The following is a 19,900-nucleotide window of genomic DNA, read 5'->3' as shown; positions in this document are numbered from 1 at the left end:
CGGAAACATTCGAAAACCTATAGAAAGAGATAGCCAATACACGAAGTGGTAACAAGTCGTCCAGCAACCGGTCAATAAGACGATTAGCGCAGCTTCGACTCAGTATCGAAATTCTTTTGTTTACATTTTTTTTTATGTAACTTTCTCATTTTTATGACTTAGGTACCTGTTTACTATAACGATACAATAAGATTATTATAGGTACATATTAATAAAGCTTTAAATTACTGCTGTTCTGAGAATATGGAAATGGCAAATTAACCTGAAATAGGTATTTGGGATAACACATTTGTGATTCCATTAAACTCAAACTCAAACATTTATTTATTCAATTAGACTTCTTGGAGAAGCACTTTTGAAACGTCAATACATATTTTTAACATTTACCACCGATTCGGAAAGCAGTATCTATGGAGAAGAATCGGCAAGACACTCCATAGTTGCTAGTTGCATTTTTCGAATAATCACAGCGAAAAATCCAAGCGTTGACAAGACAATGCAAAAAATAATAATAATATACCTACCTACTTAGTGCTTTCACTATATCTAATGAGAGTAGGTACCTATCTATATACCTATGATGGTTAAACTTTAATTGTGTTAAAAACATATAACGATTTATTGGACAACTTGGGGCACTTGGGCTTTGGGTATAATATGTTTAAAGATTGCATCCTAGAAGGAATGTTTAAAAGAGAAATTTTAAATGCGGATATACAATTTTCTCATTAGTTATTTATTTGATTATTGACAAATTATGTGTTGGATTGTGGCTGTTTTCGTTATAAAAAAAGACACAGAAATTGCAGTGACAAAATATTTTATTATCATTTTACAAATTTATTTACTTCTGCTATGTACAAAATGGTAATTTCTCGAGTTCATAATACTATTAGAAACGAACCTACCTGCGGCATGAATATGCTGCAAGTAGGTAGGCGAATAATATTGTTGTTCAATTAAGGTGATTGCTACGATCTGTTCCCAGCCAATGTCCCGCTAGATGGCGCTGAATTCTACATTTCTAGTTTATTTGAGTTTTTGCGTAATTGGAAAAGATTAAGGTCGTAGGAATAGTCATGGCGATTACTGAATATTATATTTTATTTAAATATGTCATATCATTGCCTTAAAATCCACCCAATTCGGTAAAACCATGCGTTTTAACATCTGTCATTGCATACAGGGTCGTTTACACACACAGACGTATACAAAAATGATAAAGATTGAACTCTAGATGGCGTGAATGTAAAACAAGTTTGGCGTGTATGTATTTGAGTAGTTAGTAGCATATTATATTCTGAATTTCTGATCCATGCCTATTCACTCAAAACTACCTAATAACACTAATGATTTGTAACAGTAAATTATTTCAATAGGTAGGTATTTGAACATTTCCCAACAAGACGTAAGAATAATTATTCGTAGGTATACAAGATACAATAACAAATCTAATACACTATTTATTATTTTATTATTTACTAGCGGTCCGCCCCGGCTTCGCCCGTGGTACATGTTTACGTTTTCTCTCCATAAGAAGTAAGAACCATCCTCGTACTTCAAGGAATATAATAAAAAAAGAATTATCGAAATCGGTTCAGCCGTTCTCGAGTTATGCGCTTACCAACACATTTTGCGATTCATTTTTATATTAGACTAGCGGTCCGCCCCGGCTTCGCCCGTGGTACATGTTTACGTTTTCTCTACATAAGAACCATCCTCGTACTTCAAGGAATATAATAAAAAAAGAATTATCGAAATCGGTTCAGCCGTTCTCGAGTTATGCGCTTACCAACACATTTTGCGATTCATTTATATGTATATAAGATTATGTGAAAATAACCAGGAAGGTGAAAAACATATTTACGAAAACATAGTAACATATGGCTGTCGCTACAATAATTATATTTCAATTTTATCTTTTTATACCTAGTAGAACTGGCCGACGAATAAAAAAAATCGTATTAGATTACAATATATTACGGAACAAAAAAAGGATTGTAACTGAATTAGGTAGGTATGTTTGTTTCTGGGCGCACCGTTTTCGACGACGCGACGCGACGCGCGACGTAAGCGTATAGGTATAGGTACCTACTTTGCTAAAACAAACTAATAAAATTGTGTGTCTGTCTGAAAATTCGGAAAAGCATATTTTGCAAGTTTGTGATTACTTTGATAGTTTACCGATTTATAATAATTGTAATTGTAATTGTATAATATATAATTTGCAATGTGGTGAAATTTCATAAAAATCACGGGCCAATTTTTTGTTTTGAATCCCACCGAAAATATAATTGCGTTATTAGAATAATTAATTACTATACCTACCCACGATCAATTATTACAATATAGTCTCAAATGCATACTAGAGAAATATTGCAATTTGATTCAATTAAAATGCATAGCATACAAAAATAAATTCACAACACAAGAAATTCCGCGCGCAAATCATAGCGCGTGTCAATGAAATCAAGAATGTTTTATATCAAGCCGACGCGGACGAGCGACGACGCGACGCCGAACAAAAGTACCTACGACGGACGACCACGCTTCGAGTTGCCAAACACACAGCCAAACAACAATAATGAGTAATAAATTGTTTACAAAAAAAACAAGTTTTCCATTTTTCTGTATGAGTAGACAGAACTTCAAAACGCCACCTGCTACGGTTTATATTATGAACGATGGTTATAAAAATAAAAGTTATATTTGTTGGTGTAAACTATTTTATTGATCAATAATTTTGGAATTTAAAACTGTCAACATTGATTACAATAAAACGCAGTTTTATTTTATTACACTATTGTTTTTTTATCAAAACATGTATTTGAAGTACCATATAATATTATGCTGATCCAAGCATTTTCACTCAAAACTAATATCACTAATGATTTGTAAAAGTAAATTATTTCAATATACATTTCATAACCAACAAGTAAGAATAATTATTATTATTCCTACCTACAACAACAAACCTAAAACACTATTTACTATGGGAAAATAACCAGGAAGGTGAAAAACATTATATTATTATTTACGATTTCGACGCACTCGACTTTTAGTAAAATATAGTAGGTAAACATAATATTATGGTTTTGATTTTTGCTACTAGTATAAGAAAACTGCGTGTTCAAACTACTTGTTTGTCTGTCTGAAAATTCGGAAGTACTTTGGTAGTTTACCGATTTATAATAATATTGTATATATCGTTAATAAATAAATAAAATAAAAAATATTCAAACAGAATAAAATATGATAATCGTAAATAAATAAATAAAATAAAAATAAAATAAATAAATAAATAAAAAATATTCAAACAGAATAAAATATGATATACTGATTTATCACTGGTTTCAGTGATGAACTGATGAGTCAATGTTAGCCACTATACTTTCGTCATACGTGTGTTATGTGTATGATTGATGTGATTTGCAACGTGGTGATATTTCAGAAAAATCACGGGTCAAATTGTCCCACCGAAAATATAACTGCGTTATAAGAATAACTATACCTACGATAAATTATACATAATACAATATAGTCTCAAATGCATACTAGTGAAATATTTTATTTGAATCAATAAAATAAAAAAAAATAAAAAATAATAATAATACAAAAATAAATTCACAACACAAGAAAATCCGCGCGCAAATCATAGCGCGTGACAATGAAATCAAGAACTTTCGAGCCGACGCGGACGCGACGCGGACGACGAAGGAGCCTAACAAAAGTACCTACAATCATAGGCGGCTCGTGACAAAATTGTATGGCCGTGTTCACTTGAAATAAAACAACGAAAATAGGTACCTACAATAGCGTTAGCAGTACAAAAAAAATGAGCACCACATTATAAATGTCTATTTAATATTTATACACTAAAGATTATAGAGTATTTCAAAACGAATTCAATTATTATTTAGCAATAATTAGAAAATCCCCGAATTTGCATTCGTGATCGTATTCATAGTGTTTGTCTACACTAATATTATAAAGAGGAAAACTTTGTTTGTTTGTTTGATTGTAATGAATAGGCTCATAAACTACTGGACATTTTACCAATGTTTGCAAGTTTGTGATTACTTTGATAGTTTACCGATTTATAATAATTGTATACTTATATCATTGTTTAAAAATATTCAAACACAATATGATATAGGTACTGATTTATCACTGGTTTCAGTGATGAACTGATGAGTCAATGTTAGCCACAATACTAATCACTTTCGTCATACATGTGTATGAACTATGATTGATGTGATTTGCAATGTGGTGAAATTTCATAAAAATCACGGGCCAATTTTTTGTTTTGAATCCCACCGAAAATACATATATTACTAATTGCGTTATTAGAATAATTAATTACTATACCCACGATCAATTATTACAATTTACAATATAGTCTCAAATGCATACTAGAGAAACATTGCAATTTGAATCAATTAAAATGCATAGCATACAAAAATAAATTCACAACACAAGAAATTCCGCGCGCAAATCATAGCGCGTGTCAATGAAATCAAGAATGTAATTTATATCAAGCCGACGACGACGCCGAACTAAAGTACCTTTTTTTTTTTTTTTTTTTTTTTTTTTTTTTTTTTTTTTTTTTTTTTTTTTTTTTTTTTTTTTTTAACGTTGGGAAATGCATTTACGCATCCCCCTCTACAGTTTTACTGCACGAGGGGGTATGTGGGACTCGCATGAAGCCATACCCACTAAAACCCAACGGTGGCCACCGTTCATCTTCGGCGACAGGGGTTAACAGCCAGGCCTTGTACCCCCGCCGCCTACGTGGTGAGTGTCGCAACTGGGCGACTCGCCCAAGCCCCTAGTTTGGCAATAGGCGACGGTATCGCATAATGATAATGCCGCCCTATTGCCGGGCTATCCACCCTCTGTCGCAGGGGGGGCCGGTTTACTTGCAGCGAGCATATCTGTAGTATGCTCGTCTCTACGTAAACCTCCCCCTGTGCTTAGTTGTTAGCTCTTGTTTCAGGGCAGACGTTGGACATACTGACGCCTACGTCTACCAGGTCTACGTCGACGCAGAGGATCCGCCGCTGGGTCATTTTCCCGGGCCCTCTCTGCATCTTCTTTCGCCTTCATTATGGTTTCGCAAAAGGCTGCGACCATACCCCATTTCGCGTCATCGGCGACCATCATCTTCACAAGGTCATGCAGGGTTAGCTCGTTGTTCGCTCCCAGCAAGCCCTCGAGAGGCCTTCTTTCGGATGTCCAAGCTGGACACTCGACCAACGTATGTAGGGCCGTGTCTAGTTGGCTGCTGCAGTGGTGGCAAGAGGGGGCCGGTTCGCGTCCAATCCTATGCAGGTAGCTGCCGAAGCATCCATGCCCCGACAGGATCTGCACAAGTCGGTAGCTGAGTGCCCCCCACCCTCTCTCTACCCACTCTCTTAGCACCGGGCTTATCGCGCTGAGAGTCCAGGCCCCCACACACGATGAGTTGAGTTCCCGACTCCATTCTCGGAACACCGCGTCTCGAGCTTCCTGCTTCCAGGCATCGAGCGTTTCGGAGGTCAGCTCTAAGCCCCTCCCTCTTGCTTCCGCTCTACGCCAGTAAACATCCGCCAGGGCGGCCGCTTCGAGGTGCCAGGGTGCAGTACCGGCTATAACACACACCGCATCATACGAAACAGTGCGATACGCCCTTGCAACCCTTATGGCTATCACTCGCTGCGACCGCCTCAGCACGATGGTATTGCGCGTTAAAAGCTTGTCCGCCCATACCGGGCACCCGTACAGCGCCTGTGAGCGCACAACTCCAGCAAAGAGTCGGCGACATGCTCCGCTCGGCCCTGCAATATTCGGCATAATGCGGCAGAGAGCCGCTGCCGTGGTGCTGAGCTTTGTAGCCAGTGCCGAAAAGTGAGCTTGGAATGTCCATCGCGGATCGAGTACCACACCGAGGTATTTCAGCCTGGACCCAATCCGGATGGGCACCCCACTCACCACAATATCTTCCCCGTTTGGTGGAGCCCTCCGATGACCGTGAAACCATATAGCCTCCGATTTCTCGAGTGCTACTTTTAGCCCTAGACTTTTGATTTTGGCGACCACCTGTGCCACCCCAGCCGTAGCTCGTAGTCGCGCCTCCCTATAGTCTCGGCCAGTAGACACGACTAGAGTATCATCGGCGTAACAGATGGCGCTAACGCCTTGCGGCAGCACTCCTCGAAGGACGTGGTTGTATCCGATGTTCCACAGAAGAGGCCCCAAAACAGAACCCTGTGGAACACCGCATGCAACCCTATGACTACCCCAGCCGTGTTGCCCGGGAAAGATAATTTTGCGTCCACCAAGATATGAACGGATGATGCGTCGGAGATAGAGCGGTAGATGATGTTGAGCAAGACCGTCCAGGATTTTGACACAGGGCAAGGTGTTAAACGCATTGGAGATATCCAAAGATACTGCCAGTGCAACCCCACCCTGGGAAACACACTCTTCACTTATATCTCGCAGGCGGGCTATGGCGTCTACTGTACTCCGCCTACGCCTAAAGCCATATTGGGCTTCATCAAGGTCCGGTCCTGTTTGCGCCAGATGGTTTTGGATACGGCTGGAAATGATACGCTCAAAGAGCTTGCCAGCTTCGTCTAACAGAACAATTGGCCTATAGGCTGATGGTGAATCGGCCGGTTTGCCGCTCTTTTTTAGTAGAACAAGTCGACCCACCTTCCATCGTTCTGGGAACCTTCCGTTCTTAAAACATTCTGTCAGTAGTTCGCAGAATCGTTGGGCCAATCCTTGTGAGAGGGCGAGTGACCACACTCTTCCATGCACGCCATCGGGCCCCGGGGCGGTAGATTTCCTTTTCAGGCGTTGTACCGCCACATCTAATTCAGTTAGGGACACGTCCGGAATAGGTCCCGCGCAGTCTAGGTCTCCTTGGTCACTGCATCGGTCCGAGTGCTCCGTTGCATTTCGACCCGGGAAGAGTGAAGACACCACCTTTCTAAGCAGTGCCGGCTCCAATCTAGCTGTTAATGGTGGAGCCCAAGGACGTAGTTTATTCATGACCAGCCTGTAGGGACGCCCCCAGGGGTCAAGGCTCAGAGTCTCCAGCAATTCGGCCCATGCCCTCTCCTTAGCGGTCGCTATGGACTCTCTAAGAACCTTCTTAGCGTCTTGGTATGCTGCATACCGCTCAGATTCCTCGACAATGGAGTAGTCTGCCCGTCTCCTCTTTTGTCTGTATTTTGTGTAACGTCGTCTGGCGGTAACACAGGCTGAACGAAGCTGCGCAAGTTCTGGTGAGCACCAATAAACTTTATTCTGTGGCGGAGATGGTTTTACTCTAGACATTGCGGCGTCTGATATGTGTGTCATCGTTGCCGCAAACCATTCCGCCTCAGTGTCCACGTTAATAGAGTCGGGTTTCGGACACCACGCACTAACTATAGATGCCAGTTCCAGTAAGTGTCTGTTCAGGGACTTGAGGGACCATCTCGGGCCAGATTCGACAGGCGTAGACCTGTTCCCGTGTAGATTTGATGTTGTTTGCATAACATCAAATCGGATGTATTTGTGGTCTGACAAAGTCTCCACTTCCGACAAAACCTTCCAACCACGAACACGATGAGCCAGGGTGGGACTTGCAAACGCAACATCCACGACTGACCCTCCCTGCATGCGCACACATGTATTCTCGGTGCCCTGGTTGAGAGGGACCAGATTTTGAGCTGCGATCCATTCGACTAGAATGTCTCCGCGAGCATCCGTGGTAGAGGAACCCCACAAAGCAGATTTGGCGTTTAAGTCCCCTGCAATGACAATTTGGTGAGGGCGACCCCATTGAATCATAGAGTTTACTTCCCCCAAGAACGCTTCGAACTCAGCAAGCGTTTTGTTTGGTGAGAAGTAAACTCCAATTACCACCATGTCAGTCAGTTTCGCGGCTACACATCCATGACCCTTCCTGTGCGCACAGATTTGAGGTGATCCTTCCGATTGCATTATGATAAGGGCAGCAACCTCGTCAAGATCCCCGACCCAGTTGTCTCGCTCCGATGGAACTGCATACGGTTCCGAAAGAATTCCGATGTGTATGGACCACTGTGCCAGGCTCTGCATCAGTAGATCCTGAGCCCTGGCACAGTGGTTCAGGTTGGATTGTAGAATCCGAAGCGCCATCCTATGCTGTGACGGTTTCAACAACCTCCATAGTCGCTTCATTTGCCTGGGAGTCTGCATTGCGTCTCTTAGGCCGAGCTTTAGACGCTTTCATATTCGGTGCAGCGCAGCCGTTACCGCCTAAGCGATGGTCTGCTTTTCTGCCTGCTGCTATGCATACTGCGCAGTTTGGCTTGGCGGTACAGTTGGCAGCTTTGTGGTCTGGCTGCCCACAGCGATAACATAGATGACTGCGATCGCACTCCGTGGTGCAGCGGTTGGCCACGTGCCCCACTTCCAGGCATCGAAAGCAACGCATCTCTCGTGGTTCCTGTACCCTTACTCTTGCCGCCACCCAACCGACGAGAAAGCGTGCCTCTGTAAGTTTTTTGGCCACTGTTACAGGGCAGTTTACCCACGCTCCATAAAGCCCAGTTTTATCTTGGCGTATTTGGCTGACCCGTATTTGGTCCACAAGGCATTCTCCCTTTGTTACTATGGCGTCCTTTAAATCGTTCTCTGTAACGGACGCATCTAGGCCCGAAACACGTAGGTCCGCCATTTTCACTGGTCTTGAGACTTTGATGTTCTTGTCTTTAAAGATTGTCTTCAATTTACTTGCCAGTAAATCAGCCTTTTCTCCGCTACCGGGCCCAGGAATCTGGATTACTGTGGCCCCCGTGATTGCCTGTCGAAACTTTACGCAGTCTATTCCGGCCTCCTTGAGATCTACTTTAGCTCTCGCCTCCTTGATAGCTGTGGCGTATGTTATGCCGTTAGCCTGTGCGTCCGATGATATTGTCAAGACGACTGCAGCAGATCGTGGGGCCCTCAGCGTAGGTTGTGATGGTTTGGTTGGGTGAGATATTTTCCGTGTATCAACCGCAGTTTTTCCGGACCCAGCGCGTTGTGCCTTCTTCGCGCCTGATCTGCCCTTCCTAGTCACGACTGACCAGCCTTCGTCAGTAGCATTGGCTGTGGGCACCGTTGAGGTCTCCGCGTCGCCACACGCAGGAGCAACCGTTGCGGGAGATAAGGCAGGAGTAGATCCCCCACTTCGCAATTCCACCGCTCGACTTTCTTTCCCCTTCTTCTTCTTCTTCTTTTTGCCTCCCTCCTTTATCTCAGTCTCTTGCCTGTTTTGTGCCGCGTTCTGCGCCGGCATGGACAGCGCCTTGGTTTTCTTTGGCCTTGGTCCCGTATCCTTAGGATGACTGTCCTGTCGGAGGTCGACGGCTCGGCTTCTTTCTCCATCCGTAGCGCTGGAGAGGCGTCGCAGTTGTGGACTTGGTCGTAGCTCCAAGTTCCTTAGCCGCGTATCAATGAGCTCTCCCAACTGGCGCACCATCCTATCCTCAAAATCCTGCGGCAACTCCGCTGGTTGCGCAGAGGCAACAGGGCCCCGGTGAATGAGCAACCGCAGCTCCCGCATTTCGCTTTGAATAACATCTAGTCTTATACGCAGACGTTCATTCTCAGCGCGGAGCGCATTGGTTTCTTCGGATAAAGTTCTTACGGCGAGGGAATCCGCGTCCTCCCTAATAGCTTTGGCGGCGTTTCTCAGGTCTGCTACGTACGTGGTCTTGAGGTGGTTGGAAGCTTTGGCAATCTTTTCGACAATTGTCAGATTTGCCTCAATTCTCTTCCTAGCCTCTTCTGTCGCTGTATTGGCACCAATTGCTATCGATGGCGATCGCTTACCTTTCGTTTTTGGGTCTGCTGAAGCGGATGAGGATGCTCCGGTTACCGATTCAGCTTGTGCCTCTTTCTCCACTCTGTGTGCCTTGCGAAGGCCTGTGCGAGGTCTTCCAGAGGAAGATGGGATGGTGGTATCGCTTGAACTTCCATCCTCCAATCGCGAGCGCTTACGGGTGCGCCAGAAGCGCGGCTCCTTGCTCGGGGTGCACAGAGCCTCTCGGCAGGCCAGAGGGCTCATAGTGACCCGTGAGTTTATACTCGCCATAGAGTTAGAGGAGTCTGACTCCGCGGCTACGTCCGTCATCACATACGAACGATTAACAATTCCTCCAATTTCAGTGGGTGTAGGGGTAGCGCACGACGCACGCTCCAACACCAGACTGCATTTTCCAATTGCCGGATCTCTCGGCAAACCTCCTTCTTCTTTTGGTTTGGGTTTCATTTTGACTGTGTTTTTAGTCCCACGAGTAAGGGGGAAATATATGGTCCACCCGGGTGGTGCCCCCTGTACCCGGGTAACCCTATTACACCCCGGAGGGCGGGCGGTATCCGGGGGTTGGCCGCTCCGACTTGGTCTTCTCGCCAAGCCACCTACCTCCCAATGGGAAAGCAGGAATCCGACGTCGCGCTTAGGCCCCGTGGGGCGCCCCAACGCCGAAATAGAGGGGTTTTTTATTGAGGTCACCTTCCTCTCGGGCCGGCCGGTTAAGGCGAGCCCCCTGGTCTCCAGCGTGCCGCTAGACATGACAACGTCACACGCTAGAGATAACAGTTTGCCCGACGGGAGGCTAAGGCCCCAGAACCCAGCTAGAGACATCCTCCCGCTAAGTCCGCCGCGCCACGGTTCGCTGACCGCCATCCAACGCTGCAATGCAGCCGCTGGTCTTCTAGAGACCCTTTTCAGAGTTGCACCGTGTGCTTTCTTCTTGCATATTTGTACAGGGGATCGGATACGGCGATACACCTCCTCGCTCCTGTTTTATATGCCTATACTCCAAGGCCACTTCCCGTATGGTTTAATTAACAAAACGAATCGGGAGCGGCACGTGTTTATTCCATATTAGCTTCCCCAAGATGCTGGCTTGCAGCCCAGGTACTGAGCCCCCCCGCCACGACAAGGCTTGGAACGATGGGGGGGCGAACTAAAGTACCTACAGTACCATTTACCTTCAGTGTACAATACAGTTTACAGACCTACGACGGACGAACAATAATGAGTAATAAATTGTTTACAAAAAAAAACATAGTTTCTAAGGTCATTAGTTTTATTTTATTTTATTGTTATTTTCTTTGAACGATTGGAAATGAAATTACTCAATTTTTACATAGAACTTTGATTTATTAGAATTATGCTCATTATGTATAAGATAACGAACGCGAATGCACGACATCTAGCGCGTCTTATGTCTAAACATCGCCTTTCGTTTAGACATTGACGCGCTAGATCTGTAATAAGTATATAGTCTATGCGCTAGATGTCGTGCTTTATGTCGTGTTTCGCTTGGCAAAAGTCACGCACACTACTGTAGAAGTGTCAATTTTTTCCGGTATTTTACTGTTGTTTTTCTAAGTAAATATTGTAAATTATTGATTAAAAAGGTCGAACGCGCACACATTTCATTATAGAGAAGTGATAAAATGATTAGTTTTAAAGAAATAGTGTCTGTGTTAAGTGTTTAGAGGTAATCAAAAATGTATGGAGGGACGGTCGGAACATCCACCTTAAGAACTTCTTAGTTTGAGTAGGGGTCATTTTGTCACACATCTCGGACATTAGATTTTTACAGTTATAGACTACAGGCCCGTGTTGAAAAAATTATGGGTCATTTGACCCACCAGGTGACCTATCTAGAACGATATAAGAGCATAAAATAATAAGATTCAGCACTATGACGTCACTTGTAAGCTGTCCACCTGAGTGCAGATGAGAATTCGAAAGTTCAGGTAGAGATTTTTTCCTCTTGTCTCTATGATTTTTGTACGGCGTTGCGGAATAATGAATTAAAAGCAGTATAGAAATAATATGAAACAGATGCCGTACAAAATCAAATGACCAAATTTACACCGGCAACTGTCGAAAAATAAAAATAAATTCCGACTTTGTGGACCACCATTTTTAAGTACGGCTTCTGTGTCATACTATTTCTATACTGCATTTAATCCATTTTTCCGCAACGCCGTACAAAAATCATGTACTTATAGTCGAGCCAATTTAATAGGCAACATTTGACGTCTATCAATTTTATCTTCGAAGAGAGATAACCTGCTTAAAAACATCGATTAAAGTGTATTAATCGATACGGATTTGAAACATTTGTCAATCGAATTTATTAATTTATGATGATTTTTATTCACAAGTAATCAATGCATTCGATTCTAGATGTCAGATTTCGATTTTTAGAGTAACGTCTCTAGTATTTAAAAAGAAAAAAAGTTTATTGACACAAAATTGTAGCGACGTCAGTTCTTCAATAATTCAGAAATTGTTTATTATGTTTAGGATGGTTTATCAGTAAAATGAAATCTTAAAATTACTTGGATCGGTCATTATTATTATAAATATGTAATCGTAATTAAAAAAAGTTAAGCAAATGTGCAGTTCTAACAAAACGAAATATCATGTTATTGTATGTCGTCGTTACTAGGTTACGTTGTTGAATTTTGTTGAACTGTCAAATGTTGCCTATTAAAATGGCTCTACTATAAGTTACATAATCCTACGCTTTTCAATAATATGAAATCACGAGGTGCATTTTTAATCTTCTCCAAAGTCTCTATCTTCAATCTAACAAACTGCTGGTCACTCGATTGCTGTCATTTTTGAATGATTAAAATGTTTGGTACCTACATAATATACAGTACCTATTTTCACTGAGTAAGAATTCATAATCAATGACTACCTAGGTATAATAATTTATAACCATGGATTCAATTAATTATTTAATAAGTTTTAATAGCATTCAAATGCTTTATAAATAGTAAATACATACCTAATAGGTATAAGTATAAATATTTTTTCTATTCTTAAAAACGTTTTATTCATCTATAATGTAAAAATAGCGCCAACTTTTCTATCTTCTTTTTTTGATCATTATTACAGCTGAAACCAGATTATATTCATAAGATACCTAGGTAGGTTTTGTTTTCGCTATGTCTATTGTAAGTAGGTAGGTACCTATGCATTCATACGAGTAGCTAGAAACGTAGAAACGCAAAAACTTATACTTAAAATGAATAATATTCAAAAGAAATGTGTATTATGAACCTAGTGGTTATGTTTTCATTCATTCTCGAATTTAATAAAATCTTATTAGGATAACAGAATTCATGCTTCTCTTTGAACCGGCATCTAAGTAGGTACCTACTTACTTTATTATAGGCATAATACTGATGAAAAATAACAATTTTAAAACTTACCTAGTGGGATTTTCGCTCCTGAAATAGGTAATTAATTCGCGAAATATTTTTATAAACTTTGAGTTTTGACATAACGCAAAGTATAGATTAGGTACTCACCTACTAATGCAGTTTGTACTGTGTTATGTTTATGTACAGTGTCATTTTACTTCGTCCGCACTCGGCAGCCATTTGCTTATAAAATTAGAACGTAAAACTATAAATAACGCGCCAAACAATACACTAACGTCCTAGGTTTAAATAATAAACCCGTATATTTAATATCTTGCTTTATCCCGCCGCAAATGAAAAGGAATTAATTGAGAAATAGCAAAACTCACCGGGTATATATTTTTATTATTAAATAAGCGAGCACACCATTTCAGCGCTTATTACGTAGGGAACTTCGTGTTCCTTCGTCGTAATGAAAACATGAATAGTCGATGTCACTGGTGAAATATACTGATTGGTGCAAATTGAAAAGCCCGCCTAATTGTAGCCAATCCAAGCGAGCGTTTCGGCTTTATTTTTTGTTTATACTTATCTGTATGTACGTTTCGTTCAACAGAATACATTTACACACACATAGGCCCGTGTTTTGCTGTGTTCACAAAGAAGCTCAAAGAAGTGTGTTTATGTACTCGCTGCTTTGTGTGTGTGCGTTTGTGTTCGTGTTGTGCTATTGCTGTTGCGTTTTTTAAGGTGACGGGACGTATCGTATACCTACTTGAACTGCGGTCGGTACGAAACATCCATTTTGTGTTATTTAATTGAAATAAACCACATTTTTCAAAGGTTTAAGTGTGAAAATTATGGCCTAGTGCAGTTATTACTTTGAAAAATAGACGTATATTGTTATATATTACTTTAATTTTTAACTTAAATGGAGTTATGGACATTCCATTATTCTAGTAAAAGTGCAGTGACAAACTAAATTTTGACTTGACAAATAGAACACGGTTGCAAATATTAATTATCTTAACTATTTCTGTATGATATTTAGTGTATTATTTAATAAAAATGTTTTGTGTTATTGCGTCTCATAACCTCAATCAGGAGGTTTTGTGAATACGTCGATCTTTACTCTGCACTGTCGTAAAGAGTTTATATTAGCCGTTTTATTTACCTGTTATATATGATTCAACGGGAATATCAAATGAACAACGGGTTTAGTACAGGAGAAGAAGATTCCAGAGGTAATTCCGATCAAATATGTTGCCTTGTGGATGACAGCGACCGATGTAGGCGACTCGCTGGCAACGCGTCATATAGCAAGCGTATACAGAAGACTGTAGCACAAAAGAGGCTCAAGCTCAACATTGACCATCAGGTTTGCTTACTATCAAATACATTCCACTTTTCATTAATATTTCTTATATAAATGATCTTCAAAAAAATTTATTGTAATACATTTTCAGGCGAGACACACATATATCTGTGATTATCATAAAACCATGATCCAGTGTGCAAGAACAAAACAGAGGAGGAACAAAGACTCAGAAGATGACAGCAATGAGGCTGAGATTGATTCACCTGAAGTAGACTGGTTTCAATTGCAAGTGAATACATTAAGGAGGTATAAAAAACATTACAAGGTGCCAACAAGGCCAGGGCTGAATAAGGCACAGCTTGCAGATGTAAGTACTGTGTTGCTTTTCCTTACATTGTAAATATTGTTTTATGAATGCCACACAAATTTATAAATGATTTTATTTCTTACAGGCCATTCAGAAGCACTTCAAGTCCCTTCCAGTCAATGAAAAAGAGATTGTGACATATTTTATCTATATGGTGAAAACAAATGGCAATAAGTTAGACCATAAAAATGGTATCAACTCAGACTCAGTGTAATTTTAAGTGACTATTTATGAATTGTAGGATTAGTTTAGATTTATTCAACTAGGAAATTTCTCTTTTTAATTTTTCAATCTACATTGATGTGCTCACAATGCTGTTAAAATAAGTTGTCTACAAATATGCTATGAATTTTGGTTGTATTATAATTATTTCGTATTTTTTATTTATATTATATTGTGCAATTTATTTTCTAGACCAATAAAACTATCTTGTATACTAAACTATGTTATAATATGTACAAAACAAGTTGTGATTGTGTAAAGATGTTAAGACACAATATTTCTTGTTCTTTAAATGTATTCACTCACGGTCTTTCTGATTATCAATAATTAATGTATTTATTTTTTAATAGTTAGACAATTTTATGTTACACAGTAGTATAAATGTTATGATTGTTAATTGACAAGGGAAATGCTAATATTATTATTAATATTATAAGTATTGTTAAAGAGATTTAATAACAACAAAGTGTAAAATGTAATTTTTATTACATTTTAATTGAAAACATATCTTTGATTTCTTCAGTCTTCTTCCGACTCTGATGATATTTCAATCCATGAAGACGCAGCTGTCTTGACTTTCATTTCTGCTGTTTGCGGCAAGGATTTAACAACTGCAAAAGATATAAATGTAATTTATCATACAATAACTTATGTAAACTGCTGTAAAACAAATTCACTTACATACATTTTGATTTGATTTAGAAAATTTATAAATTATTTATATCCTTTTACTCCATGAGTTTTCACATAAATATACAATATTTATTAACATAAAACATTAAATTTCAAATAACAGTTAGCTTTCTATTTCTAAATAATAAATCCTATCTTGGATTTATTTCACCATTTTTCAGTTTCTGATAATTTCAACATATTTTTAGTAAAATCTGATAAAGTTTTACTCACCATCATATTTGCTTGGTTCCTTAACTTCTTCTATGTCATCAGAAATATCTTCTTCGGTTTCCATCTTTACATCATTTACATTATAATTCTTCAAACATATGCTCAAATCCTTTTTGCACAGAGATTGTTTATGTTCATTTGTTATGACATCGCCAAAATTTATCTTAACTCTTTTTTGTCTGTGAACAAATAATAAAAAAGGTATTTTATTTATAAAATTTGTAAGAAAATGCATGCATTGCATATTGACATATTTCTTAAATAAATAACGCTTATCTACATATTACAAATGGAGCGATAGTACACTTAATATAGTTTAATTGTAAAATTACTTTCCATTTTTTTCTTCATGTTAGCATGTATAATACCTATGCAAGCAATTTACATACATCTTTACTAATATTATATAGGTGAAAAGTTTGTTTGTTTAAACGCGCTAATCTCAGGAACTACTGGTCCGATTTAAAAAATTATTTCGGTGTTAGATAGCCCATTTATCGAGGCAAAATAGGCAAATAGGCCAACAGGAGCGGAACAATGCGGGTGAAAGTAGTACTAGTAGTTCATATGGAGAAGCTTTTTTTAACTGATTGAATTAATTTTAATTGTCCATACAATTACACACATATGCAATAATAATTTGGTCTTTATTGAGTCCTCAAATCTAATTTATACACATGGGCATCCTTATCTGTGTAGCCTAATTATAAAATGTAACCTAGATATTATTAGATCTTTACCACATTATTTAATTATACAAGATTGAATTTTTATTATTAACTAGCGGTCTGCACCGGCTTCGCCTGTGGTACATATTTACGTTTTCAGCACAAAATTTACCCATCATCAAAAAGATATCTCCATTGATTGCTTACCTCAATGTATCATCACTGATTATTGTTTTTTTTAATACATCAATAACTTCTTTCCCTTTCTCTGCAGCTCTTAATATTGCCTTGTGTACTAGATTAACATTATCTATGGCCCCACCAGTCAGGTCCAAGAGACATGGTTCCTTATATTGGTTCATGCCAACAACCAGCAGGCCGCCGCCAGTGTTACCTTCCTCCACATTGCACATGCAAACTGACTCCTCTATAAAACTTGGGTCGGAGAGCAGAATACTGAAAATGAAAGTACAATAAGAAGAACAAAAATAGGTAACAACAAAAAGGTATCAAAACCACCCAAAAAAAAAACACTTGAAATGAGAACCTATTTAATTTAAAAGTTTGTTCAAGAATAAATTATAAGCACAAGTCCAAAGTATAAACTTTAGATTTGAATTGGAAAAAAATTTCATTGATAAGAGGTTCAAGCTTTTACTTTTTTATTTACATAAATTGACATCGGAATGATGAAGAGAGGTTTTTATAGCATATGACACCAAAATATTATGATTATTTTGGCCCCACTTTTATCTGGTAGAGTAACTAAAAGTAATAATATAACAGATAAATTATTAACTTTGTCAACTTACTTGCTTCCAAATATAGCAAAAGTCAAACATACAGGATAATGATATAGCACTGTTGGAATTGGATCTTTTTCAGCGACAGTGTGAATTATTATTTTGTCTCCACTTCTTGTGACATCTGGACGTTTGAAATGAGCTAAAGATGCAAGTGTCGCAATACTTGCACATTCTATGAGGTTCCCTTCGTGGTTAAGAATTTTTATATCAACTCGTAATGACCAAACCTGAAAAAAATAATTATGAAAGAAGTTTATATCTATAAACAAAAAATTGCAATATACTGCATTCGGAAAATACAGAACCATAACAATTAAATTCGTAATTAAGGTCAAATAAGATTAGAGGTTACTGACCTTTTCTTCTACTACAATACATAATGACTCAAGGTCAATGCACTTGGAATCCTTGTAACATTTTTCAAGTAATCTGTTGAGATACACTGTGAGATCTGTTTGTCTATTGGCTTCGAATTGTGGGGCAGCCATTGGGCTGATCTCCACATTAATGTACAGGATACCTTCATTTGGTCTAATTTGTTTGGGTTGAACTACCTCACATGATACTTGTGCTAATACTCTGAAAGGTTAAAGATTTATTTAACTTTGTAAACATGTATAATTAACGTAAAGATACGTACGAACATACGTAAGATACGGTGACCGTGTCAATAATAGGAAATAGTTTAAACTTGTTCTGCCTTACTTTGTTTCTCCTAAAGATACAATGCAACTTCCATAATCTGAACCAAACGCAATGTGGAGCTTTCTGGTTTCATTATAAGTCCGACCATCAAGACGCTGCAATAAATCAAAAGTTTATTTAGGTACTTCAATAACAAAAACAAATGTGTGTGCCTTGTGTACTTACATGTCCACCTGAAACTATCTTCTGCACAAATGATTTTTCACAATTGGAAAGTACAGCTTCTCTCATTTTACTGTAGCTTTACTGTTGCAATACAAATCGTAATAATCTGTTTTTTTTTTTTTCAAAATATAAAAAAGGAGCGAACGTTTGAGGTTATGTTTTGATCTCGGAATGTCAACTTCAAATCAATGACAATTATTGACAAAATAATATGACATTTGACAACTGCATTATAAGAGTAATAATTGGTACAATCGGTGTGTTCCGATTGCAATTATTATACTCTGCCATCACTGAAGAGTAGAAGTACTCCCACTGTATGACTGTAGAAGTCATGTAGAATTTCATTTGTTGTGTGAGCACTGTTTGAGCTTCTATTTCTGTGTAGTTTTTAAAATACACAACTTACTACAGATAGCAGCACATAGTTCATATTATTGCCAGAATCTAGATGCAAATTGCACGTTCATCAAAAGCCTCGCCTAAAGCAGTACCGTAGCAGCGTAGAGTATTTTTGAAGATTTTTAAAAATGTACTATATTATGTATGCACCAAGGTAATGCAGGTGGTCGGTGTTGGGCACCTAATAATTATTATAATGACTAGGATTTCAAAATTGTTATTAGCCAAATCAAATAATTTAACATAAAAATAGCTTCTTAAGTTTACCATCGTGTTCAATTAAATAAACAGGGCATTACCATTGAGATATACATATGGAGACGACACCGCCTACATCACTTATGTTCCGCTCACCATAAGCCATATGGCTTAACTGCACGCTCATTTTTTATTTGTTTTAAAGTGAAACGCATCAAATATGCCATCGTGTGTGTTACGATATTGCACAAATAATACGGAAAAGTGCAAAGGAATAACTTTTCATCGGTAAGTACCTAATTAAATAATAATTTTTAAAACTTAGAGCAAAAAAAAATGCACCCCGCGCCGCGGCCGCGGCCGGCCGCCGCGCTTGGCGCACAGATTCTGTTCGTGGTGTCTCCTCCATACGTAGTAATATTATTATCTCAATGGGTATTACAAAGACATTGAGCACTGGCGTTAATTTTTTTAGATATTTTTCGTTTTATTAAAAAAAAATTATAACGGCCATTTTACTCATTAGGTTAAGTAGACCGTACTTTCGATATCAGTTTAAAGTTTTTTGATTTCTGCAATAGTTACGGAATAATCGCTTGTGCACACTTAACGATTACACTCTGTATAACATTTTTTTAGTTCATCAGCTATCGAATCCAAAATGAACGTTCCTATAACGGCAACTCTACTTTTTAATTTAGTACAATCATTTTCAGGCATTTCCAATCTAGCTTAACCAAGAAGAGGTTTCACTCTCTTGTCGGACTTGGATATCAAATTAAAATAACGTGAAAATAACGGAAATAAACTTACAAAACTACTAATAAGTATATAGTACTTACCTACCTACATTATTTTGTAAACCGAAAGAGTTGGATATAATAACAATCTAAGATAATCGTAGTACATATAACTCGATGAAGATAATAACATTATACATCAGACAGACACAAGACAGACAGAA

At 38.8% G+C, this 19,900-nt stretch overlaps 3 protein-coding genes across 3 annotated transcripts; 1 reads left to right on the top strand and 2 right to left on the bottom strand.

The window, feature by feature from the left end:
- Positions 1 to 8,155: 8,155 nt before the first annotated feature.
- LOC123691883 lies at positions 8,156 to 10,273 on the bottom strand. The gene has a single exon (XM_045636468.1). The coding sequence runs from the start codon at positions 10,271 to 10,273 to the stop codon at positions 8,156 to 8,158; it is 2,118 nt and encodes a 705-aa protein (XP_045492424.1).
- A 3,626-nt stretch (positions 10,274 to 13,899) lies between these two features.
- Positions 13,900 to 15,589, top strand: LOC123691610 (histone deacetylase complex subunit SAP30 homolog). Its single transcript, XM_045636096.1, has 3 exons — positions 13,900 to 14,557; positions 14,646 to 14,864; positions 14,950 to 15,589. The coding sequence occupies exons 1-3, from the start codon at positions 14,363 to 14,365 to the stop codon at positions 15,076 to 15,078; spliced, it is 543 nt and encodes a 180-aa protein (XP_045492052.1). The 5' UTR covers positions 13,900 to 14,362; the 3' UTR covers positions 15,079 to 15,589.
- Positions 15,556 to 18,513, bottom strand: LOC123691607 (exosome complex component RRP45). The gene is made up of 7 exons (XM_045636094.1): positions 18,337 to 18,513; positions 18,172 to 18,266; positions 17,823 to 18,045; positions 17,473 to 17,693; positions 16,868 to 17,116; positions 15,993 to 16,171; positions 15,556 to 15,697 (listed from the first exon to the last, which is right to left on the bottom strand). Exons 1-7 carry the CDS (start codon positions 18,400 to 18,402, stop codon positions 15,606 to 15,608), a joined length of 1,125 nt encoding a protein of 374 aa, XP_045492050.1. The 5' UTR covers positions 18,403 to 18,513; the 3' UTR covers positions 15,556 to 15,605.
- Between the last annotated feature and the right edge of the window lie 1,387 nt (positions 18,514 to 19,900).

Source organism: Colias croceus, chromosome 5 (genome assembly GCF_905220415.1).
Source record: "Colias croceus chromosome 5, ilColCroc2.1".
In the NCBI taxonomy this organism is placed as follows: Eukaryota; Metazoa; Arthropoda; class Insecta; order Lepidoptera; family Pieridae; genus Colias; species Colias croceus.
This window is presented reverse-complemented; position numbering and strand designations above follow the sequence as displayed.